This window comes from Chelon labrosus (assembly GCF_963514085.1).
Source record: "Chelon labrosus genome assembly, chromosome: 6".
Classification (NCBI taxonomy): Eukaryota; Metazoa; Chordata; class Actinopteri; order Mugiliformes; family Mugilidae; genus Chelon; species Chelon labrosus.
In genome coordinates this window covers 10,512,304-10,539,909 of record NC_140342.1, presented here as the reverse complement: position 1 = coordinate 10,539,909, position 27,606 = coordinate 10,512,304, and the positions used below count along the sequence as shown (strand labels likewise).

Below are 27,606 nucleotides of genomic sequence, written 5' to 3'. Positions count from 1 at the left end.
TTAAGTTTAAGATATTAGGTCATAATCACAAGCTTGTTGCAACATGCTTTGTTTTATTGTTGACATGTTGTTTTAAAGGTGACAAACTGATGATACAGTATGTTAAGAGTCTTAAAGTGGCAATCACAAAGAGCTTTGGCAGAAAGTGATATTGCAGGGTTGAACGCCTCTGTGACTTTATCACTGTCACACAAGTTGAGAAAAAGATGTCTAGATCACAAGACTGTACGTGAGAATCTCACCACAGGCTCCCACTTAAAAATACTGTGAATGCAAAGACCCATAGGACCAATCACCTTTTTTTCTTCTTTTTTTTTTAACCTCCCTGACATAACAGAAGCTTATTGAAAGGTTTAAAAGATATTGTCATTCTTTCGGGGAATTTCGCAAAATGTGTATTCATAAAATATGAAAATATTAATCTAGAAATATAATCCCTTTGAGAGTATGCATATTGGCAGGGAAGCTCGTCTCCACACGAGAGAATTGGACTTCAATAATTAATCTTAATTACAATCTGGTCAGGTCTAATCGTTGAGTGACTGAGACGGAGACACAAACACATTTATTTCAACAAAACAAAGGCACAAAATTGAAAGGAGAAGCTAGAATGCGAAGACATGACCCCTGAACGCCATATGTAGATGGATTCGTAGATGTTGACGTCGATTAAAAGCTTTTATGATGATAAGATTACAAACATATGGTTTGCTTAAATGTTTAACTCTGAGATTCTGACAACACTCTTTGCTCAGGTTCTATACGCAGAATGTCTATGTAGCAAAAGACTCCCCACTCTCTTGCCACAGTCTGTTCCTATGAGTTGTGCGTCGTCTTTCACCAAGCCAACTTTGACTATGAATAAATATGCCGACACTGGCAGGGAGAGAGGAGATAACAGCCAAGACTTCTACTTTGCTTTTTGCCAGCTCCCAAAATGAATATTAAATAAAGTTGTCATTTTAGCTTTTGAAATCAACAGTTGCTAGTTTAAACTTTACTTGTCACAGTGTGTTAAAGCGCTGTTAATTATAACCTATAATTAAAACTATGGCTCCTGCGGTTTGGAAAAAATAACTCTTTCAAGCTGTGGTTGTGATGTAAAACAAAGAATCAATCAGCCTTTCTCCATATTAATGAAAGTGCATGCGTTTTCTCATTTTTATTCCAGTCGCATTTTACTTTCTCATATTCAGGTGTGCAGTTTTCAAATATTCGAATGTATTTTGGACGCTAGAGTATTTGCGAGTACCTCGACGAATGCTCAGAGTACCTGCATCTGAGTTTCCTGTGATTACTGATACTTCACAACAACACACTGAGTATGATCTCACCAATGTCATTCCTCTTACACCTGACACATGATCCTGTTGCTGTCTGTCAAAGCACAAAATAAATTGAATTTGATGGGAAAGATCAGAGACCGAGTCGATGACCGGCATCTGCGAGCTGAGAGCTGGTTAATGCCTCTGTGTGAGCTAAGAGTCTGGCGCTCAAAAGAGATACACTGACTTCAAAATGCTTCGGTCCCCCTCAGTGCTGAACCTCCTCTGGATAAAGCACTCTGTGGTGATGAGCACTGCCTCTGTGTGAAAGGCTCACTCGTCACTGACTTTGTGTCGCCTGTCCTTCTGCTTATCGGATTATTGACTGGTCTTCAAACTGTGCCGTGGTCCCTTTTTGCTCTCACGTATTGTACCAAGGCTGAAATCGCCAAGGCCACGACCATTGGTTTTTATTGCATGTTCATTCCCATTTTTCAGTCCATCAATAATGAAATTATTTTAGAAGATCAGTATAAACCTAAACCCGTATAAAGAAATAATTCTGCTGCTATGTAACTGCTACCTCTACCTGTAGGGCAACTCTTTTTTTTTAATTAAATTTTTTTATTATTCAAAGCCTATGACACACCTTTGGCTTGACGTCACACAACAAAATGGAAATTCCTTTTAGTTGGTATTAAACAGACAGAAGAAACCGAAACAATACGCTAGTGAGAAGAGATGTGAGATTTATTGCTGTAACTCCAACCATTAACAAAAATACAGAAGCAAATACAGTATATAAATGTGTAAATGCTATGGTTGTCAAAATGAATGCGTTCAAGCAAATTTGTTTTATTGCCACAAATGTTTTAACTGCATGATTATCACACACACGTTGTATTACTATGATCTATGGTCAGATTGTAATTTGGGAAATCAGGAAGCAGCCGGTGAAGCGGTAATGCTGTGGAAAGCAAGCAAAAGCTGAAGTGCAGTCGTATTAAATAATTTTAGTGCAATGGTAATTTTAGTTTGAAAAGTGAAAGTGAGTTATCACTGGGTCAAGCAGCTGGATAAATTGCAACTGAGATGCCTAGACAACAATATGACGGTATTTGTCATAGCCCTGTGACTGGCGACCGGTCAGGGGTGTACCCCGCATCTCGCCCAGTGATAGCTGGGTTCAGCCCTGATTGAGTTCATCGCATGTTAACTATAAAAACTATGTGATTAATTGCGATTAAATATTTTTAATCCATTAACAACTCCAATAAATATAAAATACACAGCAGGTCAAAGGAATGTGGGTAGTTCCCATTAACTGATTAACTTAAAATACTGTGCTCACTCAGAAAGTGATGAAAGCAGAGTACATATGTGGTATACAGCAACACAGGAGCGTGTTGAGTTCGGAGAGAAGTAGTGAGAGGAAGAGAACAGGGTCTTGGTTCAGAGGAAGAAGAGAGAGATGAAAATTTCATGGGCCCTCCAGCTGTGTTGGGGTGTAAGCATGACTTTGTGAAACTCTACTACAATAAACAGAAATGATGAAGAGTTTGGACTTCGGTGTGATTTTGAGCTAGGAAAAGTAAATCAGTAGTGACTGGCTGGCTGATTAACGCACGATAAACTGACTACAGTTGAGTAAAAGGGTCTGTTTAAGCAAAATGGACTAATGCACCTTACACAGCCTCAAATGCTTTCACCTACGTACACACAGAAACAGTTTATTACCTATTAAGCCAGCAGAGATTTTCATAACAGGAGTTTTTAAGGTGTCTTGAAATAAGGTCATAAAAGACTCGGAACCATGAAGTCAAATCTGATTTCAGCAGTGCTTCTCTGTTATATAGAAAAAACGTGTTTTGTGCAAGAAAGGGCTCGCAGCTATAGTTCCTTTACTACTGATGAATCAACGTGCTGTATCTGGCTGCAGTGTCGCTGGCTGGCTGGAACACAGCTATAGGCGCATCCAGGTCAGTTAGTTTATGTCAGACCACAGTTTTCTCTTCCAGGAAAACATCATGTCCTCACTCTGAGAATGCATTATGGTGAGAAAGCAAGAATGTTCCTGCCTGAGGGGTGGAGTTTGAAAGCTCTGCCCTTTCTGAAAATATTATGTGTGTGTGTAAATCTTAGAGAGAAATAGATTTTTTTTTCTTTTGCAAACCCAAATTGTAAAAGTTGGTTTGTGATTGTTGAAATAGTCTAATATATTTGTCAGAATATGGTTTCTGCTAAATGAGAGCATCATTGTACATTTGTCATAACAGAACTAAAAAATAAGATAGCTAATAGGCGAACTGGTTGTTTTTGTGTTGAAGTGTGAAACTACTGTCTCCTCCCTCTGGCAGTGATTAGTTTCACTCTTTAATGAGGAAAACCACACCAAAGCCATGTTTGTCCTTGCTGTCAGTGGCTTTCTTTTTCTTTTGGAGCTTCAAAATATTTTCTTGGGTGTTTCCCAGTTTCTTTTTCATTCTTCCTCACTGCCAAAGATGATGAATTCACAGAACCTTAGTTACATCCATATCTTTGGTTCTTCCACCTCACAGCGGCAAACTCTCTTGGTCTCTTGGTGGCTGGTTGACATATATTGTTACAACTGAACCAGCATGGGCATGCCAGATGGACGCCAGATTTAAAAACTCGAGTAGTCTCCAAAATACAAACAGATATTCCTGGCACTAATGAGCATAATCAGTGTTGTGTGTACTCGTTTGGCAAAGGTTTGAATGTAACAGATGTTCATTTATATGTAAACGTCTTGTACTCCAGATTTAAAGGGAAATCACTTGTTGGTATCAATGCGTGTGTGCATACAGGACTTTGTGCTTTGTGCATGGTCAGTATTTCTGACCATTGACCATTATAGTACGTATCAACATTACTGTACAGTTGTTGCTATCATGCAGCTATAGGTTTTACTGCGTAATGTTTGGTATTAAACACATAGTGACACCCAAGTCTCTCCCACTTCATGTCAGAAGAAAAATATCCAAACCTGACACCATGGCTAATTCCATGATCCTTAGAAAGTATTTGGAGATACTGAAATAGATACATGCCTGGAATCCCTTTTTGACAACATATACGGTATGGCTTAGTGGCTACACTACAACGACCCAGTGAAGTGAAAATAATTCCATGCAGGTTTCATCTCTGGGAAATCTCTTAAAAAATACTTAATAATTGATCCCATGCTAGCATATGGCTATTCCTGGATTTAAGGCTACCTTAAGCTGTAGCTACACAGAGCAAAGCCGGTGAAGCATTTTTATACAATATAATATTTTTCAGGTAGAAAATTCCATGCTTTGAAGCCACAAAAATAATTTCATGGTTAGAGTTTGATTTGTCACCCTGACCTAGGCGTTGCTGTGACACAATGGAAACCATTGTGTCTGAGCCCAGAAGGAAACATGATGTAAGACTGCATAAATGTTTCTCAGTGTTACCGCAGGTTGTTTTCTGTATATGACATCGATTCAGACGATTCTTATTCGCTTCATACTTGCGACTCTCACGATCCCTCCAAGTAGAGGCTTCCTAATTAACTCTCCATTTCTGTTCCTTCTCTGTCTGTATTTCCTTTATACTGCCTTTCTTTTGTGTCAGAGTTTCTTGCTGTTGGCAATTGTTACCTTCCTCCCCAACTCCCACAGCCCTCTGAGCAGCTAAACAACTTTTGAAAAATGCCCTGGGAGTGAAATCACATTGGGAGATGTGTGAATGTGTCATACGCCCGTGTCAAGAGGAGCTGCTGTTTATAACTGATTGTTATACAAGCCATGACAAATACTGTAAGTGACGTTAGCAGTATTTTGACGCAGCATGCTCACAAGGGTTGAAGCGGCTGAGTTTTTCATGTGTGCGTGACACGAGGGTTAAGGTTTAAGATCCAGTTTGTTGTCCCTGAGGGGAAATTTATCTTGGACACATGTGTTGCCGCATGCTTTGTAGTTCACGTACTGTACAGGACATGGAAGGGACACAAACACAACGCACTGATACACAACTCAACTCCTTGTACCTACATACACACTATTTCTAGATAAAACTGGAAGAGCAGAATTGTGTGCAAAACAAGCAATGCCATAAATAAGTGAGTTAACCAAATAAAATAAAACAAAGATAATTAGTATTGCTATCACTATCAATCTCATGAACCCGTATAGATAAATGAACAACTGTAAAATGCCACAGTGAACATCAAGTGTACGCAAATAAGACGTCACACTTCAGTTAGATAAGTTAAACAGTATCGATGTGTTTAAAGTAGATGAATTGGTGCATTAAATGAATCCGTTTCTTTGTTGATCAGTCTTTACAGAGGTACAGAATGTGACAAGAGAAATACGTGTGTATACAGTAAACATACAGTATGTGATGGATCCCTTAGTATTTTCTGTGCTTGTTTGATTACAGTTCCCTCACTCATAGCATTGAGAGACTTCTATTTTCACTTCACTTTCATAGCTGTTTTTCACTGTGTTTTCAGCTATGGTTTTTGACAGCGAGGGTGCTAAACAACGCCGACATACTCAGTCTGATGATGTTTTCAAGCACAGCGCTGTAGAATGACAGCTGCGTGTCTTCCTCCGCAGCTGGGTCTCTATGCTAACCTGCCACATCAATTTTCATTGTTGCCTTGGAGCATATTTTCAGGTTTTTGCCGTCACCACTGATCACAGGCTCATGATCCTTCACCTTCACTGTGGTCAAATTTGATTTTCATTTATTTATTTTTTTACTGCATATGTAAACACATTACCTCAGCATACAGGAGATAAGTACTATTGCCTGAAGTCTACTTTAGATGCCTCAGAAGGGCAGTACACTCAGTAGTTCATGTAGATCTTTGAATCAATGTTTGCAGAGGTCTTGTTTTAGCTTTGCGTCCATGATCCTTTTTAGTGTTTAAAGTTTGATATGAAGCTGCACATGACTCAGTGTGTTTGGTTTTAGCAGTGTATATGAACCAGTGTTTTCCATATAGTGTTAACACTATGGCAAAAAGCTGCTCTTGATTCTTTAGGAGATTTATAATTATTTAAAGAGAGTTGGTCAAAACCCAGAGGAAAAAACTTTATAAGAGGTTGCTAGCTAGCACAGGTTGCTGCTGTAATTTTCAATATTCTGGGAAGTGTCTTTGAGGCAGCGTGGGGTATGTTTCTGCATGCACTCGTTCTCCCTCGGCTTACTTACCCCAACACATGTTGCCTGTGCTGGCCAAGCCCTTTTCAGACCTGATATTAAAGTGCATGCTGAAGGATGTGATCGCAGTTGGCCAGTTTAATGTCCTGTACATGTGTTCGCACCTGGCAATAAAATGCCTCTCCTCCTGTGTCTCAAGCCGGAGATCCGATTATACTTTCACACTCTGTACAGAAATAAACACAGACATCACTTGGTGCGCAGTACAAGAAGATTTTTATGATGGAATTAAACACAGGGTACACATATTCATTTTTCATAGTGGTTGTGTGCTTTTTTCTGAATGTATGAGACAAAATTCAGCATGCAAGAGCATGGCAGCTGAGTGGGTGGTCCTTTATGTGACCCATAAAGAATTTTGCATTCACACTGCTTAAACAATGTGGTCACAAGTTGCCCAGACCACCTCAGAATGTGGTCTGAGTGATCCGATCTCAAATGCTTCCTCGATGTGTCCTGGGTGTGTCCACACCTGTGCTTTAAACTGGTCACGACTGGGTTGGATAGGAGGAATGCAAGGTTAGAAGGAGCCCCTGAGGGAGATATAACTGGCACTTGAGCTGCTGAAGAAGGGAGCGGTGTCTTGTCTGGTACAGGATCAGCTTTATTTTTTGTTTCAGAAACTTTTTTTTTTTTCTCTACTTGTTGCTTCTCCTTTCCTACAGCAAACAGTGCAGCTGACATCCATCACATAAGGAATCTTCACAACAAAGTCGGATAGGCTCATAAAATGTCAGAGAAACCTAACTGTAGTTCAAAAAGCCATAGACTGATGCGCTTGCGTTTCAGCTCCTTTGTTTCAAACTGAATTTATGATGTGTTTTCATGTGCGCCCCAATTGTGAAACAATTATTCAAAACAATGGCAAGATGGTAAGCAAGGGGAACGTTTTTCTCTTCCTTTCCACCCTACTGGATCCAGTATTAGAGGGCTGCCAATGGATTGCAGTCATTTATCTTTTCTATGTGTATGTGGCATTATGAGTAATGGTACTTTCACGCTTTTCAGCTCCCTTGATTACTTTGGCCCCCACGCCTCCTCCCTCATGCCTTTTTATTCCAATGACATATTCTTTCAAATGTAATTCGGACAACTTTGACAAAGTCACATGCAAACTGCAGAGGACTGAAAGTGGACATAAGGCTGGCAGGGAGAGGCAGAGGTTTTGAAAATGGCATAACATTGGGACACGAAGAATGAAAAAGGGTTCAGACGCTATTGACTTGTCATTGCTGAATGACTGTTGACTGCGTTTTCTTGGTTTTCTTTTTTTTAACCTTGACATCAGTCAGTGCACATATATAATATGGGATATATTTATTCTGTCACAGACATTTTCTCTCATTCCCCATCCATTATATTGTTGTTCTACACACATAATACATCCTCACACATTCTTAATGTTCCCGTGGGCTCATACTTGTGGTTTTGTCTTTTTCACAGTCAACATAACAATAAAAAGCAATTATTCAGGTGGTATAGCAAGGGAAATCAGAAGTTGGAAGCCATTGCTACTCAATATGACATGTGATTCTTTTAAAAAAAAAAAAATCTGCCATCGTTGTTAGGAATGGACAGTTGAAGCGGTGCTGTAGCCATGGCAGCCTGTTTTGTTGGCCGGCTGACTGCAGGTCAGTGCCCACTTTTTGGTGCGGCTCCAGAGATGGATACTGCTGGGGAAAGCCTGATTAGTGTTACTGACAGCCCATAGATCTTCGCTGGCTCGTCCTCGGCCCAACCGTCCTGCCTCTCCTTTGTCTCCCTTACTATCTCTCTCTCACACACTGCATCCTGTATCTGTAGGGTCTAAAAGTATTTTAATAAAAAACGTCAAATAATTGCTATTAAGTTATTCAGTTGTGTTCGATTTAAAGGGACAGGACAGACACATCAAACAAACACCAAAGAACTGCCGCCAACAAAGGCTGACTGTGATGTCGCTTTTGCTTGAGCCAAATACTTGAACACACTGCAAAGACCACAGGCAATAGCTGATACATATGTGCTGCCTGCGTGTGAGGAAATAACTCTTCCAGGAAACTGGAAAAGCAAATAGATGGGAGTCTAGGTCACACAGATCGTGCCTCTTCTGAATCACTGTGACCAGTTGGTCCACAATTTTATCATCCTAGATGAGCATTGTGAAAATATTTGTGTATTTGAATATTCAGATTAGATAATGATGTGTGCCGTTGGATCTTCGAACTTTTCTCGTGCACTGGTTCAACATGCTGAACTGCCTGAAAAACCATTGACAGGTGTCTCACAGTACACATTAGAACCTGACATCAGCTTGGTATTGTACAGCCCTTCATCCTCTGAACATTTTTGCCAATGCTTTGGATGGCAAAAAGAGAAAGACTGCAAGTTAAAATCTCTGGAGAAAAAAATATTCAGTGGACCTTGAGTTTAATTCCCCCTATTGTTTCCAAGGTTAAAATAACTTTCTTGCTTCACCCGAGGTGTTGTTTTGAACATTTCACACCTTGAGGTGGAGGCTAATTCAAGCTCTGTCTGGGCTTTGACTGTCTCACCCACTATCCGCTAGAAATGATGTTGTGTAACGACCATCAGTCAAGCCACGATGTCCCTCTGTTGCTTGAGCAGAACTATTATCGGCCATTTAAAGTTACCACATGGGAAATGAGACACATACCTCTGTGGGGACCAGCCTCACTATGGCTCTTATAAGACAGAGTACAGGCACAGAAAGGCTGAAAATACTTTTTTTTGCTTATGCTGCATCGTTGGATTCAATGTTCGGTGTGTCCTGCAGCTATGACTAGCTTCATTAGCTTTAACTAATAATAGTTCAACAGCAACAGCTGTGGATATGGTTTCTTTTCTAACAGTCCTTTTGTGTAGAGAACGCCTCAGAATCTGAATATAATGGAGCTTTTTATTCCAATAGTACCAGTATACCTTAATAAGGTACATGCTGGCAAAACAGATCCTGCATAGATTTTCTTTAATCTTTCCAGAGACTAATGGAGCTCTTGGTGCTTTATCCAGACATAAAGGGCCAACCCTGCTGAGAAAATAAATGAAACATGACACATGCACTTTACACACACATACTCTGTTACTATTGACATAACAGGATGCATTCAGCAGCCTATCAGGATTTCCTTCTGCTTTCTGTTGGTGTGTGTGTGGCCTTCCTATACTTAGGTGAAAGCCTTAATGGTATATGCTCTTATCGGTGCTTGTACTTATGGCTAAAGGGAGAAGGTGCAGAGGAGCAGCATGTGGTCGTATGGATTAAGTGTATCAGTGTACCTCCTTTAGACAGTGTGAAAAGATGAAAGTCTCTTACTGCCATGACACTTCCAGCTTAAAGCGTGGTAGCCTAGACTTTTATAATCCGACTCTTCTCTTCTTCCATGTGGCCACTTGACAGTGTATAATAACCGGGTCAGTTGCAGTTCCAGGTTGTGATGTGGGTGTTATCCACATGTATGTTGTTACACCACTGTGATTGCCCATGTTTATGTTTCTAGAAGAAATTCCATTTTAACCACTTCTCCCGGATTAGATCTAAAAATACGAGGGATAGGCTGAAGTCCTTTCTCTGCTGCCCTGAGGTGGTGGTGATTTATTCACCGGTCTGTAGCTAGTCCCTTATAAGTTCCCCTCAGCTTTCCATCTCACAGCAATGCCCCTTCCTTTTTTGTCTCTCTTCTACTTATTCCCCAAGCTCCCATCTAACCCTATTTACTCTTCTCAAATGCACACACAGTGTCGTTTTAACCAATACACACCTGAGATGGGGTAGGCTTTGCCAGCTCCATCACATACGTATATGAATGCAGCACCCTAGCATATCCTCCTAAGTGCTGATTCTAGTTTATGTTTATACAGTGTGGACAATGTGTTCTGTCTGGCATGTAGTGCTTTTTAAACCCACTGCCTCCATGCTGCTGGATGTTGGGTTGGGTTTATCTTCACTTGTCATACATGCTCCCGGTCACTCTCAAAATCCTCGAGGCATTCCATGAGTCTACGGCAAAAATACAAATCCAGCACACACTCACAAACACGCGCAAGCGCCCAGGGCTGTTGCTGGAATGGCTGGCTAACCACCAAGAGTTACATGGACTGCTTGAACTCTATCAGTCAATAGTCCATCACCCCTGGATCTTTCTGCTATGGTGGTTTGGGTGTAGCCTCCGGCAGTGTGTGTTTGTGATTCTGGGAGCACATACAGGTAGAAAGAGAGATGGAGGTAGGCAGTGGAAGGCAGAGAGCGAAGGAAACACTAAAATATTTATCAAGAAAATAGTTTTCCGATAGTGAGTGCTTCATCCCTTTACTAATGGCCCACTATCAACAGGCTTTATCTCAGAAACCATGGTGAAATGGGACACACGGTAAACAAGTGGGACTCAGATGAAGAGCAAACATTTACAGGCTTTAAACCTCACTAATCCTCTGACTGCGGTAATTAAACTTAGGCCAAGCAATATGATTCATGTCTGTGAACAGCCACCTTCTCTGCTGAAGACATATCCACGCCAGCTCCGAGGCATGACCCACCATCTGTACATACATACACCAAATACTGACCACTTGATCTTTACAGCCACTTTACTTGGCAGGCAGGATGCTTTAGTTTTATGTTAGTTTAGTGAGCTGCAATGCAGCAATTAGAACTTCATGGTCCATCCTGGATGCTGCAGGAGAGTTGTCTCAATGTCTGTGATGCTTTTGAATTATAAGAGGAGGCTACACACGGCCAATTTAACTGTGAGTACTTGAAGGGGCTGTAAAGACATATTTTATAGCTCCGTATGAGTCCACAGAGACAATGACCTACCTCACACACTTTGTTTTTGCCTCGTACATTTATCATCTGCTCCCGTTTCCAGTGTTATAAAGGTTGGAATAAGAGCACCTTTTTTGTTCAAATTAAAATATGCACACTCACATATTTGAAATAATTTTTTGACAATATGCAATGCTACCTATGGAATGTGCCTAATTTTCGGTCTGAACACAGCTTTAATGCTTTGAGGGTCAAGAGTGTAGTTAGATTATTGGTCAAATGATAGCAGGGAAACATGAGGGGTGTCGTAATGTTTGTTGTATTGGTACGACATTGTCGAACATTGTCTCAGTTACGCTCATCATCTTTGGAAGTAAATGCACTGTTTAGCCCTTATTTTAAAAGTGTGTGTTACTCTGATACAACTAATGAAGCATAAATATCCAGCTAACAAGCAGCAAGACAACTTTCACAGTGGAATCACAGCAGATATCTTGCCTTGTCACAACAGGGAAAGGTTTGTTAATGATGGCGCCACTTAGGGGAGGTCCTGCTTTTGTGCATGCTGCTTCAATGGCACGTCTCACTGTGACGCTTAATGGAACTGAACCATTATTAATACACCTGTGCTCTCCCTATTGAGAAAATCTAAGGAGGCTGCTGTGAAAAAGAGCTACTATTGACGTGAATTATATACGTAGGGATTAAACATAACAACCCTCACCGCACTGATTGTGCTTAAGAAGATTGTGTGTTTCATCCATAAAATAGTCTCACTGGCTGCTTCATTAGGTACACTAATGGCAACAAATGCAGTCTAATATGCAGAAATGCTCTAAATCTTATCTTCGTGAAGGTTATGGTATGGAGCATTTGTTTGAACTAACTGAGAGATCCGCTGATTGAACTGTGTTTTCATTTTGGAGGCTGTGGTTTGTTGTACTATTGGATTGGATTGTGTTGTAACAACGAATGTTTCTATTACTTCCACAGCCCCATTGTAGTCAGTGGCCTAGGCTAAATAACACAAACACATCAGGGTTTAATTAAATCCAGTTTAACAGCTGCATAAACTACCTCCTATAAACTGAACATTATAACAGTCATGAAGATTTAATTTGTATTAGAATCCTTTCTATTTCACTTGTGTACCTAATGAAGAGGCTGGTGAGTGTATAGTCTGATCCATTCATTCGCTCGTCTTCTGTAACCGCTTGTCCTGTGAAGGGTTCGTGTGGGGGCTGGAGCCTATCCCAGCTGTCATCGGTCTAGAGGCGGGGTACACCCTGGACAGGTCGCCAGTCTATCGCAGGGCCAACACAGAGAGACAGTGAAGTGAAATCTAAACACACACACAACAGAATTAGAGATATTTTTACATGCATTTTCTTTTGCACCCCGTTTTTCAAAATAAGACGCCGCATTTCACACCGCTGTGACTGAAGACTGTTGCGAAAGAGCACTAAAACGATACTTAAAAGCTCTAAACCCCTCATTCCCAGTGGTGCACTACGGACTAATTCTGCCAGTGTTGTTGGGCTGCTGTGTGTTGGTGTGTTTGCATACGCATTTGTATGTACTAAATGAGTCCTCTGGGGAAAGTAACCGTTTTTCACACTCATGCATTTCTAGAGGGGCTTATGGGCCCTCCCGACCATGACTAAAGCTTTTCTCCCGCTTTTAAAGTGCCTCTGCCAGCAACTTTTAGCCTCCCTGGGGTGAATTTTCTCTCTTTATCCACAGTACCACACATGGAATTGCAACTATTTTCCAGCCGTGTGTTACACCCTTATATTTAAAGTTCTTTAAGCATCTATTTGACTTCACACTTGAGTCCTTTGCGTATTTTTGCTCACCAAATCAATTATTCTTTCCAGGATAGACAGGGACTCGCTGCTTTAGGAAATATCCACCTTTATACAGGAGATAATTTTTTTTTTTTCTTTTAAATAACCAGAATGTTTTCACATCATGTGCATTTGAGTCCTTATCACTAAAAATCCTATCTGTATCATCTTTTCGCAAAAATAGGAAGTGGCAGCTTTCGGATGTCGTCACTGTGCCACTCAATGGGTTCTACTGAGGAGGCAACAGTGAAAGTAATTTCCTGCTCTCCTCTTGTTAGAGCACTTTTGGAACAGATTTTGCACTGTAATTGAATCAGACATCTTGAGATCTGGACAGATGTAACACACCGCCTGCTCTTTTCAATCCATTCTTCCTCTTGTGGACTCGTTGGATTGTTCAAAGGAAACTGAACTTAAGGGCCTCAGGGAAGGAGATGTGTCCCCATTCTTTTTAAAAATCTGTTTTAATCTTGAATACAGATTTCATCTTGAATTTGAATTATCTTAAATTCTAATTAATGATCATCTGTCACTGCAAATCAATGTGGACATCGTTGTGTATTTCCTCTTCTTGACGGTGCTGCCTTTGCTGGGAGCCCAGGAAAAAGTCTGAGACTGACAGTTCACACCTGTTACCTGATACCAGTGACAGGGAGAGAGAATGAGAGAGACACAGTTAAATGGGTTTCAATGGCAGATTTACCGTGGCAGACAGTGACAGACAGAAGATCTCAGCCGGGGCGGTGAGAAAAGTTAAAGTCAAACTCACAGCCAGCACAGCTGACATGTAAATCAGTAAGAAAAGGGATAAGAGAGGCAGCAACCAAACAGATTTCTGCCAGAGTACACGTTTCCTGACAGCAGCGGATGGAGGGATCCTTCTGTCACCTGGCATTTTGAATGTTGTCAAATTAACCGCCCTGATAAGGGGAACTGTTTCATGGTGATCTGTGAACTCATTCATATGTCATTTTTAAGTTTTGTTTTTCTATTAATCAAGAGCTGTACCCTGTCCCCTCGTGAATCATCCTTAACTGGACTGGATAATAAACGGATGCATTAATTACACACATTTTAGAACCATGTTTACAGATGTGTGATTATCAGTGGTGGGAACGTTGGACATGATTATGATGTTAAGGTGACCCGTAACAGTGAGATAAATAAATATTATTATTTTAATATATTTATTATTTTAATATTATTTTAAAATGATGTGATTTGACTGAGCCCATAGCCAAACCTAATCTTTTGAGTTTGTTTTACCGCTGTTTTAAACCAAAACCAAAAACTGGAACATGCTGTGTAGAAGATCTTTACATTGGCTGAGCCTTTCCTGTTAATGGCTTTGTGTGTAATGTGTGTGATGTAAGTGACTGTGTAGTTGTTGGAGAGTGTGTGAGAGCTACCACTGCAAAAGGTTTGAGACATGCGGCTGTCTGTTCTCCGCATGTCAGTAAAAAGTGACAACATTGCTTTTATGTTGTTGTCGAGCAGCTGACCAAAGGCAGGGTGATAATCTACGGCTCTGTGAATATAAAAAAGGCCCGAGTTCACAAAAGTTTGACTGTTTTTTCTTACATACATTTTAGAGCTATTCAACTGCCAAGCGTATAGGCCTGCACTGGATTCAATCATATCAGAATCAGGAATAACATTATGACTACCTTCCTAATATTGAATGTTGTTAGTGGTTGGGCTCTGTGGGTCCTATGGGTTGAGGGGAGGGGCCTCTGTGGATCAGGCTTGTTCCTGTACATCCCACGGATGCTTGATAATTTTGAGATCTAGTGTATTTGGAGGCCAGGTCAACACCTCGTGCTGTTTTCCATGTTTTTTTAGTTGTTCCTTTGTGTGTGTGCCTGTGTCAGGCTGCATCCTGCTCCACATCCAGACGAATGCCAGGTGCAAAATTTCCACAAGATGGAACTTTGCTAATTTCTACCAAACAGCAAAAATAATTAATCATTCTCACTGAAATCAGACATGTTCCTGACTAGCTCTCTCTCCATGGAAAGCGTGGCCAGACTATTCAGATGTTCCTGATCCATTTTGTTTCACAGGACTGTCATGCTCTCTGACTAATGGTCTCTCCAAGTGACTGAAAGATCGTAACCATTAGTACAGAAGTGTACAACAACAATCTAGATGATTAGCAGTTATATTGAAGTGAAAGCCAGCATCACTCTTTGGACCATGGCCATGGTGATAATTGGACTATATTCAGAGGCATGCAGACTGTCTGTTGTGCATTGTGAGCTACTGAAAGCTAACCCAACACTGTGGTTGAATATGGTAGAATTTATCTCCATCTTTCTCCCTTTGTTGGAGCTTCACCCAGTCGCCCCAATGGAAATTCCTCCTGTGTGTTATAAAACTTTTATTTATTCATTTGGAGAAAATGTACAACTCATTGAAAGATTGTGAATGTGCTTTAGAAATAGTCGTAAATCTGAACTCAAGGTCCGAATGTATAACACTTTGACTGAATCATAGTGCTATATTCTAAACCATTTGTACATGTATTGTTACAGTTAAGAAATAACAAGTTGTGCAACCTTGTTATCTCTGTTATCGCTGACGGTTACAAAATGGAGCCCTGTTGGTCTTAGTCAGTGCATTGGGAGACATCACAGGCTTCTTTAAAAACTTTCAGAAGAAACAATCTGCTGTTATTGATTTGTTTTCATAAAACAGCCTCTCAACTTTAGCAAATTTCCCAACTGAAACTGCTGGATCGACAGCACAAATAACCCAAACAACGAAATTCAAAAGACAGAATTACATGCGTGCATCACACATTATTTTGTCAATGGGTACTAGGAGCTGACAGCAGTAACCGATTTAAATGATACTTCTGGCATTTTCAACAATTACAATTTTTATGTGATAAAGTGGTGTTTCTGATTTGTACTTTTGTCACATACGTCTTTTTATGGTGGAGAATGTGTAAATATGTTCAGACTGTCAATTACCACACATTTTCTACACCTTCAGACTTAAAAGAATACCTTGAATACTCTCACACAAAAAAAGTTTAGACCCAAGCAGATGGGTGCGGACTTTCCGCTTGAAGTTTGTTTGTTTGACAGATTGCCGTGTTTGAAGTGTGTTGCAATAAGTTTAAATTGTCGACTGCTTACATTGGCTGATGGTCACATGTATCTCGAGTCTGCAGAGTGGAACTGTTTCTAATTCAATCCAGTCAGTCACACTGCCATCCATTTCTCTTCGCCACGTCTCCTCTCGTCTCCTGCTGCTCTCTGTTAATGGAGATATCACCTCCTCCCTCCTCCCTCCCTGTCCCCTTCTCTGTTCTCTCTTTGTTGTCCTTTTCCCTCCACTCCACTTTCACTTGACTCCTTTCAAATCCGTCTGTTGTGCCTCTTCATTGGCCCTCTCGGTGAAACTAATCGACAATAAGCCATCACTCAGAGAACTCTCCATCATCTTTTTTTTTTGTTATTGTTTGTTTGTTTTTGTCTGCAAAAACTAATCAGTCAACCGTAGCTGATTATCTAAGGCACTCTAACTGCCTGTCTTGTAGTGCTGGAAATCAACAAGCGGTTCATAACACAAAGGAAAGGAAACAGGGTTTATTATTGAGAAGGCAGGAAGACTGAGTTCCTTTTAGCATGGCTTAATATTACCCCATAGTGAATGCTAGCACAGTAATGGCTCTTCACAGTTGACATTTTGAGGCTCCCCGGGTATCGCTGTAGCTCTGGTGTCAGGAAATGCCACAGCAGAGAAAATAAAAGGCAACCAGGAAGTTAAACAAGTTGGAATATTTGCTTTAAGTTGTCAGTTATTTTTTATAGAAATGGCGCTGACGCTGTTATTTCTCATGAATTAAAATGAACGAGCAGGCTCGTCATCTGGATGACATCTGGATGAGTTGCCACGACTCCTTCAGATAGAATGCTTTCATGAGTTGAAGGTTACCCACAGTGATGTTTGAAGGATGGCAATATCTAGCCTGTTACGTGTCGCGCCTTTTATATTTATTCTAGTGTCTTGTGCCGTGGGCCTCAAGGTTAGCCTTCAATCCGTGATGTGCTGATACATCTCGGAATCGTCGGTTTCTCGGCTCTGACTGTGTGATTTCTTTTCGGTTCAAAATTGCTGTCCCCTTAACCACTCCACCTGTTCACCCTCCACGGGATCCTGCAGACTCATCAGATCTGGCAGAATTAGCAACCTGCCGAGTTTCATCTCACACTCACGAGGAGATACATACCACCGCAGACAATTAACTTCCTACTCCGCCACACATCTTTTCCTCTGTTTCATTATTATATGTAGTTTTTTCTCTCTTCTGTCAGCAGTAGGTAAATCTTATCTTTTTTTATTTTTTTTTTACTTTCCTCATTCAGCTCACAATGTTATTTATATATGCCCTCCGTCTCCACAGATGCATCCAAGCACTGTAGCTCTGCTGTTGTTTTTCTCATATGCTTTTAGACGTCGCCCGGGTTAGGTGCAAAATGTTTGATGCCAATTAAACACAGTGGCTTTGTTTCCGGCTTGAGTTTGTTTTGACGCAGTCAGCACCAGCCAGGGAAAGGGAGGAGAGTTGTATGTCGCAAGGCAATTATGGCGCATCTGTATCTCACATACAGTTTGTTGTTCATATTGGAGAGCAACCGCTGAATAGTCTTGATGGGATCACGGGCAAAGCCAAATTAGATCAAAATCTCAATAAACTAATTGTCTTAACAAGTAGGGGGCCTTTACGTCTCGTGGTTGGTGGAGATCAGAGTTTATGGCTCCTTTAATTAGCTGCTGAGAAATAAAAAAAACAACACTAAGAAACAACAGCAGTGCCTGCAAATCCGGCTATACAAGGAAGAAAGGTCCTAAAAGAGAGTGAGTGGGAAGAATTAATGTTCTGAAAATGAAATACTGGTCAGCTCCGACCTAGTTCTGCCTAAAGTGCAGGGCTTTTACGCCGCGGTCAATATGGCTAATTACTTTGTTCTTGCTAAATGCACCTTACACTTCAGCACTGGGACTGTAAAAGTCAGAGTTGATGCTCATAGTACTTATGGACCTAATGTAATGGTTCTGTGCTCCGCCTCTCTGGGGTGTTGCAGTTTCTAAATCTTAAATTACCGTTGCTCTAGTTGGTTTCCCTTCTCAGTCCTTCCTGTGAGTGCATTTAAAGTTTGTGCTACTGTTTGTGTCAGTGCTATTCCCTGGACCACTGATGAATGGCCGGTGAATTATTTAATGTTCGACTAAATACTGTATTTTGTATGCAAGTGCTCCCTCCAGGTAGGAATGCTTTTCTTTTGTGTACCACAAAGCGTGAAATGAGATAGCTGTGGGAAAATGTAATTATAGGGACAGCCAAAAGAGATATTCAGGGAGGTGAAATGTAAATAATAATAATAATGACATATGATACCTAGAAAATAATAAGAAGCTGTAGACAGGTGTAGACGCTTGAAATAACATCCACATGTTTTCTTATTATTACAATTAAGGCTAGGACTTAAGTGAGGGAAGGAATGATTATATACCAAAAGAGTGTTTTTTTCCCTCTGATCTGCTAGAAGCATTTGATGCAGATAGATAAGAAAATTAAAAAGGGATGTAAGACTGGCTTATTAACACCCAATGAACAATGGGCAATTTTCCTATAAAAAACCTCAACTATAGTCATTTCCGTTTATATTATGAAGCTGCCTCATGCTATTCTAAGCTGCAGTTATAGAATAATAAATTCTAAACACTGATGTTGGTTCTCATCCGTTCCTATGTAATGAATGTTCTCCGAAGCATGTTAGTGATGCAGAGCTAACATGAACGTAGCACGAGATAGTTTCCCAGAGCCGACACACCATCTCCAGACAGCAGTAATCACAAGTGTCCTTCTGCTGGTTTACTGGAATAGTGTTGGATGTCCACTTCTCTTTTACAGATTCACGCCTTTGTATAAACATGCGACAAGATATTTGCTGAACTGCACCTAAAGTGAATTGTATCACAATAGCTTATTCCACCTTCAGGCCCAAATACAGATGAATAACATGCTAATCTTGCTACATGGTACACATCCCAGAACCAATGGGCTCTGTACCACAAGCACAAAAGCAGAATAGTAAATTTAAAGTAAAGAAGGAGTAAAACCTATAAAATGTGTTTTGGTCAATGCTGCATTGATTGAAGACTGACGTGGCATGACCTTATAAAGTTGTTCTGCTGTGCAGCAAACAATCGCAGCAGAGAGAGAGAGAGAGAGAGACTTTAAGGTTTATTTTCAAGTTGTGTTTCTGCCCACCGTGGTGTAATGAATTATTGGTCACTTGACCTGAGGATGGTTTCACAAACCCGGCCAGGGATACATGTTTTGCTGAGTTACAGGCTGTGCTGTTTAGCTGTTGCACACATACACTCTGTGTTCACAGTCTGAATATCAGAATGTTGTACTCTTTATTACTCTACCAAGGAACCCAACACAACACCCATCTGATGAACCACTGGCTGCTAAATGTTCATCAGGTCACTGTTAACTTTGCATGATGTTTAGTCCCAGGTAGATTGCGTACAGTGTGTGTTTACCAGGGCTTTTTGGCTGCCAGTAGTTTACTGGCATGACAAAGTTGGTGAGAGCACTTCAAATGAACCACAACAGAACACCAAAAGTATAAAATGTGTCTTGTTAAGATTAAATAATGAGATTAGGACACTAAAACATCTATCCAATGCATAATTTTCTCTGGGTTTTCAAATTACAGTGAACATTTTTTGGTCAATTATTGTGAATACAAATTATAGCCCTCTCCTCTCAAGGAATCACAGAGTAATCAAGTTGCATCTGTGAATGGAGCAGCCAGCACCAAGCCAATGTTAACCCATTGTTTTTTGTCATGGATAGGGTTACGTCTCAATAGGAAGGAACTGTTTTAATTCACATCTTGAAATCTTACATAGGCTGAGTAATTTATTTCCCCCCACATATACTCTACATTCACATCAAATGATGTGTTTCTCTCATATTAATGAAAAGAAGCCTTCATGCTGTAAACCGCATCATCTACATAGAGATGTAATCATTTGCATCGCTCTCTGACACCAAACTGTAACTTCTAAAGAGCCATGTTGTGGGTATTTTGAGACACACTAATGACCTGGATTAAACATCATGTCCATCACGTGTGCTCATGCTGTGTTAAAACTCCTACAAATCGTAGCTATTAAGCTGCCATCAACTACTATTAAAAGTGTGATATAATGAGACTCACTGTTCACACAGAAGCAATTACTGCCTCCCAACTGAGCTGGTAGACTTTATATTCTCTGACCACTTTTACTGTGAAACTAACAGCATCGTAAACACCTTCTCAAATGGACACAATGTTGTAAGAGACCAGGACAATGTGATTTGCTTTAATTTCCTCATTAGAGAAACCAAGAATGAAAGATCTAGAGTATACTGTGGTACAGGTTATGGTATACAGACAGAGTTAGATCGTTACTGTCGCGCTGAAGGTAAATCATTATTGCTTAGTCTTTTTTCGTGTGGGAATTAAATGTAAATCATGCTCTTGGATGTGTGGAAAATTAAGTCAGTTAATAGTTATCGGTTTTATTATAGTTCTGTTAATGAAGGGTGAGGAAAAAGACGGCAGACATTAACTTTGTGGCAGCCAATTTAATTGAGCAAAGACGAAACCAAAAGTGATGAATATGCACTTAAAATAGTATTTGTAAATTTACAATATAAATGCTTACAACCTTTTTCCATATCTAATCAGTGTTTTTTTTTAATTAAAACCATGCCCTAGCTGATCATTGATTTAAGGCCTTTTATTGGATAGTGAATATTTTGAATTGGTTAATGGACATTTTGGGTGGCAGCAAGCAATACTTAGTCCTAAAGCATTATTTTGTCTCCATATCCGAGGTGGATGGAGCCTTCTTGAGCCATTTTCATTATTCTATGACGAATGACTGCTGAGGTGCAATGTGTCCTATAGGAATTCAATTTAATATTTTAATTGGAGAATAAATTGAAGGATTTGTGAGGCCCTATAGGCAGCCACCCATTCTTCATATAGAAAGCACCAGCTATGCCTGTCCTCTCTCCTACCCCTTGATTGCCCCATTTTTCTCTCTGATTCCTTTCCACTATTATCTCCCCTTCTTCACTCCACTACCTCCAGTATGGTGGCCTCTTATCTTCCTTTCCTCTCCGTTACTCTTTTCTCCTGGTTAACCCTTTCTTTCTCCCTCCCGTCATTAATTTCCATCATGTTATCTCGCATTGTCTGTTTTCTCATTCTGCTTATATATGTGTGGATATTGTAAGTGAGAGAGTGTGTGTGTGTGTGCGCACGCGCACTCACCCAAGTTTAATTACTACTCATTCCGCCAGGCCACAGAGAGGTCACTGTAGGTTTGCACGTGCTCAGTCTGCTCCTTTACCTGTGGATAGCACTGAGGTTTAGTCACTGTTTAGTCACTCTTTAAATGACTGAAATGTTGACGCACTGTGTGGGATTGTTTCCCTCTTATATTTCTATTCCTAGCTCCCTTTAACAGTTCCATTCCACTTCTTCCATCCTCCTCTCTCATATCTGTGTCCTGTGCATCATCCCACTTTCCCCTGACTGCAGAACATCTGAATTCCAACATTTTAGGTCTGTGGATATGTTGACCATGAACCAGTTCCAGGACACAAGGGTTTTTTACTCTTGTATATATGCTTTTGTACTTTCTTCCCCCTTCAGATTGTGATTCCTTATATTTAGTTATTCTTCTTTAGGCTATTATTGTTTCTTGGTGTTCTGCTGCTGTAGTGCGTTGAAGGACGACTAATCCACTGCAACACAGCAATACTAAAAAGAAATTGATATGACATGAATGAAACTGAACCATACATAGCTCGGTAACATCTTAAAACATGAGCTGGGACCTAAATTAAATCTAAATTAAATATAGATTGTGATCCAGTTGCGTCCCTACACTAATATATTTTCATGAGCTTCAGTACCAAGGGAAGACACCATGACGGATATTCTGATTTCAATAGCAGGATAGACAGGCTGACAATTCCCTGTTTGCACTAATGTTATTTACAGGAAAGCACTATCTTGTTTCTGGATGTCTGTGTCTATATTACTGTCATATTAGATTGGATCCAGTGCTGCACTAGATCTGCTTTTAGCCTCCTTCTTCAAGAAAGTGAATTAGCCTTTCATGATGTGCAGTCTCACGCTGTAATACAATAATGGCTGCACATGTTTCTTAAGAAATGGCTGCGCTATCTGTAGCCGGTGACACTTGTGATCTAATAAAAGAGGTTCAAATTAACCATGCTAGCAGTGTCCTTCTTTTCAGTTGCCCAGCCCACCACATTAGTCCTGATGGTAATATCTCAACAACCATTATATATATGGACTATAAATTTTTGTAAATACATTAAAATTTTCCAGAAGATAAATATGTCTTTGGTGATCTGCTTAGTTTTTCTCTAATACCACCATGAAGTTGATATGTTTGCTTTTAGGTACTGTGTAGCGTCTACTGGATTGACTGCCATGACTTTTTGTAGAGACATTCATGTTCGTGGTCTTCTGACCGTGCCTTTATCACCATCATCAGGTTGGTTTTTGAATTCTTTGTGTTTGAAACATTTCGGTTCATTAGTGTGTTAAGTATCAAATGTTAGCATGCTAACACGCTAAACTGAGGTAGTGACATGGTATGCGTTATACCTGCTCTGCAACAGCTTGTTTGCATTGACATTGTGAGCAGGTTAGCGTGCCAACAGGAGCCCACAGTTCAAAAGAAGCATTTCAACAGACACATGCACACGCTAATATGGCTGTAGCCTCTTAGTCCTGTTTCAGGTTCTGTGATGATCTTATGGTAAACTGCAGCTGTAGCAGGATTGGTTTTGTCTAAGCAGAAGCCCCAGACCAAGTTTTCTCTCTTTGAATCCAAGCTTGCCTCCATTTTTGTTTCATTACAGCGGCTCAGCAAAAGGATGTCAAGGATGAATACCTTAAACACGTAGCTAATGGCTTTACAGTACTTGAAAAGCCGTTTTGGAAATAGCCCATTGCCATGGTCTGATGTGTGCTCTTTCTCCAAAATAGCTCTTATATTAGACCTCCACCACTCTGCTGTGTCTACCATCACCCAATTTGTTTGGGATAAATGTAAGACCTTGAGCTAGAAATTGAACCTGCCATCCATGAGTAAACTCCGCTAGCTGTTGGCTGCTATTAGACTTACTGAAGACATCTCCAAATGTAAATGAAATGCTACGCAAGCATGATAGATTAATGTGTATTTATACTGGCAAGTGCAAGCACACGGGAATGAAGAATCACTTCAATAATGCTCCTTTTTATAGTCCGTTTTATAGTCACATCACAACCTCGGTTTAATATTATCTTGGTTTTGAAGAGTCTCTTTATAAGATTGTTTCAGTTCATTTCCCGTCTACTTTTTATGGAAATTTTACTAACACAGAAGAGTAAATCCAATGAAAGCTGGAGGGATAAAGACGAGGCTGTACCCACAAAACGCCATAAAAGCGTGGGGACTTTTGTGTTTTAATGCACTGATGAATGGACCATTGAATCCACCATTATAAGTAAAATATTCCAGATGTAAAGATGCCAAAATACCAATTGGAGACAGACCTCTAGCTCCTCTTCATTTTCCAGCAGAGTCATGCTGTGTGCTATAGTGCTTTCTTTCTACTGCATGAGTGTAAGATGACACTTCTTGTACGAATAATGCACTCCTTTGAGACTTTCTTTCACTCCCTATGATCCACTCTATACTCTCTCCACACAGCAGAAGTCCCATCTAAAAAGATCTGTAGGTCTCAGTCAGCAAACTGAAATATATTATTCATTCATTAATTTTCTGTAACTGCTTGTCCTGTGAAGGGTCATATGATTATTATTATTATTATTATTATTATTATTATTATTATTATTATTATTATAGACTGATCAGGTATAACATCATGACCACCTTCCTAATATTGTGTAGGTCTCCTTTGTGCCTCCAAAACAGTTGTGACTCATCAGAGAATGGACCTGGGCCTTCTGAGGGTGTCCTGTGGTGTCTGGCAAAAGAATGTTGTTAGTGTGGGCCTTTGGGTCCTATGGGTTGAGGGGAGGGGCCTCTGTGGATCAGGTTTGTTCCAGTGCATCCCACAGGTACTAGGTCAACACCTTGTGCTGTTTTTCATGTTTTTTTTAGTTGTTCCCAAACCACTTTTGTGTGCGTGCTTGTGTCAGGCTGCATCCTGCTGGGGATGGCTGCTGCCATCAAGGAGTGTCATTGCTATGGGGTGGGGGTGTCTGGTCTGGTCTAGGGGGGTGCTACATGTCTAAGTAACATCCACATGAATGCCAGGTCCAAAAGTTTCCCAGCAGAACATTGAATTGTCACAAGATGGTCAATGTTATTCACTTCTTCTGATTGCTGTATATATTCTAGTATATTTCACATACTATGAAAGAGTACAGAGGCATTATGATCACATTTTTCTAACTATATTTTCTCTCATTATTATATTGTGTTTCTGTGTCATAATACAATTTAAAAAGCTTTTAAATAGCATAGCTACATAGCACAGATAGGATTGTTTTAAAGTGTAAGATTATATAAGCATTCCCCTTTTCATAGGCTAACAATTTCCAGGTGTTTTACTGTGTTTTACATTTTTCCATTCCCAGCGCATGTTGCTTTAAAATTATGTGTTTCCTTTGTTCAGACCTATTTCCTGTTTTATTTTGACCCTGTTCTCTCAACTCCTTTTGGTCACAAGCGGGGGAGAAAATGGAATAGTAGGACAAAACCACTGAAATTTGTCCAAACAGATGAAAAGCAGTGAGAAGGCTTTAGGAACAGTTTGATGCATTTTAAATCACTGCCAGCTGGACATGTCATCTGCTCATTGGCATGAGACAAAGCGTTCCTCTTCAGTGGATTGAAAGGTCAGGTTGACATCTCAGATACCTACAGAGAATGACACACGTACTCCAGAGATGGCGTGTGCATGTGTGGATGCACAAAAGTGAACTTGCACATATGGTTGTTCTGGTGGCTTGCACACTGACCTCTTTCTGTTTGTGAGGTCCTGCTGCAAGTGGGAGGAAGTTTAATTTACAGTGTCGGTAATCATGCGCTGGTGATCTGCGTTAATCTCCAGTTTATCCGTCTGTCTGGCTTTTCAGTCACATAAGTACCATGGTGGTTGAATTCTTTGTATAAATGACAGGGAGAGTGGAAAAGAATGCCGGAAAGAATGATGGTAGTGGCTTTGCTTAGTAGAGAAACATAAGGCTTAACACAGAGTTGGCCGTTCATTTTCCCCTTTTCATTAGTTAAAGGTACAGTGCAGAATGGTTGTCTCCCCCTTCTGGCAGTGAGAGTAAGTACAATCCCTTAGTCCCTCCTTTTCTTTCAGCATTTACCAACAAGGGAAAGCAACACTAAAGCTAATCCACATCTGTCCTCACCATCAGTCCTCTTCTTTATTAGTCTGTAAATAAGGGATGCCCTGGTTGGTATTGGGAGATCTGTATTTTTAAAATGATCCCATTGGATCGAGCACAAAGCCAATGACGATCTTTGTGTTTGTTTTACATCGTAAACATGTCTAGAAGAACTTTACAGAACTGTGGAGAGATTTATGTTGTATAGTTTTATAATGTTGGTCTAACTGTGCTTTGGTATTTGTTGTGATGGTGTGAATGTTCAAGCTAAGCTATACACCACAGAGCTATTTAAGTTTGTCCCTTGGTTATTTGTCTTGTTATAATCTTTTTTTTTGGTGAGAAAAACCAAGGCTTTACTATTGTAAAATAAAAAGAAAGTCTTTAAGGCATAGCCTCGAGACATGTTTTTCTTTTCTTAATGTATTTCAGAGCTATTCAACTGTCGAACACATAGACCTACACCGGATTGATTTTGAAGTTTAATGTACTTAATAGGGCTGTACAGTGCACACATAATCTATGATAATACAAGTGGATTCTTCCTATGCTCGATTTTATTTTTCTAGATTGGCAGAGACAATGCATTTGTAATTCTTGTTTTCCCTCCTTTACTATATTTTTGCTCTAGCTGTTCCTGTCTTGCTCTGGCAAAACAGTCGTTGTAAAATGCATTGCTACTGCTGTGCCAGTGTAAAAGTGTCACCCCTGACACCAGATATCCTGTAAAGTTCTGTGCTGACTGAGTACTACAAAGAGATTACCTAGCATTGATTCTCGTAATCAACATTGTTTAAACTTGTTTGGAAAAGACTTAAATGTAACAGACATATATTCATATGTAAAAGTCTGGCTTCAAAGCTTTGCTGCAATTTTTCCATCAGAGCCCACAAACCACTCATAAATGATATACAACATACATCAATAATTTTCCTCACCGTTCACCCTTCTGACTTCCATTAGTCCCTCTGCCATTTGTAAAAACCTCAGAACAGACGTGAAAGGTTGATTCTTTTCTGTTTTGTCATTCTCCTTGCTTTGAAGTGACTCAACTTTGTCTGATAGAAATAACAAAACATGTGAATTACAGTAAGAATTCTTAGCGATGTCTAAAATATGTACTGGATTAAAAGAACATCTGTGACTCTCTTCATCCTTTTCCTCTCTTCACAGTCAACAAGCACAAGCCGTGGATAGAAACCTCTTACCATGGTGTGATCACAGAGAACATGGACACGGTGCTGCTGGACCCTCCTCTGGTTGCTCTGGACAAGGATGCCCCAGTCCCCTACGCTGGTAAATACAAATCTTTAACAGACACACATTGTCTCATACACACACACACAAAGGCACTCGACAAGGATACTTTAGTACCGTGTGTTGGCAACTGTGGCAACTTCACACCACGAGACAAAAACAGATGATCCAACTGTTCTCTGTACTCACTGTTTGTCATGGAGACTGAATTCCATTTATCACTGTTAGCAGAGTAAAACAACGAGAGAACTTTTTTTTCTCTCACTATTGCTTAGATGACTCAAGGCAATCCAGAGCTTTTCTGTCTTCAAAAAGAACTTACTAGACAGAGGGGAGAGAAGCATTTGAATTCCTAGGAATGTCCTGTAATTTTGTAATTAAACCACGTAGAGTTGTTTCATTCATTAAACACAATAAGTATACGCATATGCTAATCATTCTTACATTTTTGATTTGCGTCTGCTTTCATATGAAACTTCTGGCCAGGGCTTTATGTGGTTTAAATTCATAACAGCATGGACTTTGGTTTGGACGGACGAGAGATGACCGAGTCACTCAAGCTTACAGGGGTTTCAGAAAAACATGTTTATTTTCACAATCTTGTCAGGTCTGTTTTGCTCTTAAGCTGAAATGTCCCATGGCAATCAAAAGATTGCTTTAAACATTGGAAAAATATATGTTTGAAATGTTTATTTCAGAAGCAATGTTTCACCATAACACTCATTTAGGATTTCATGTGTGCATGTGCGTTAATTAGGATTTGCATGACATAACAATTT

At 40.1% G+C, this 27,606-nt stretch overlaps 1 protein-coding gene across 1 annotated transcript in view; it reads left to right on the top strand.

Annotated features, from left to right (window-relative positions):
- LOC311489838 (calsyntenin-2-like) overlaps positions 1–27,606 on the top strand; it is a 133,609-nt gene that overhangs the window by 37,950 nt on the left and 68,053 nt on the right. Inside the window, exon 2 of the mRNA XM_084547139.1 lies at positions 26,744–26,866. Coding sequence (XP_084403265.1) covers positions 26,744–26,866 — 123 coding nt within the window. The remainder of the gene's footprint in view (positions 1–26,743; positions 26,867–27,606) is intronic.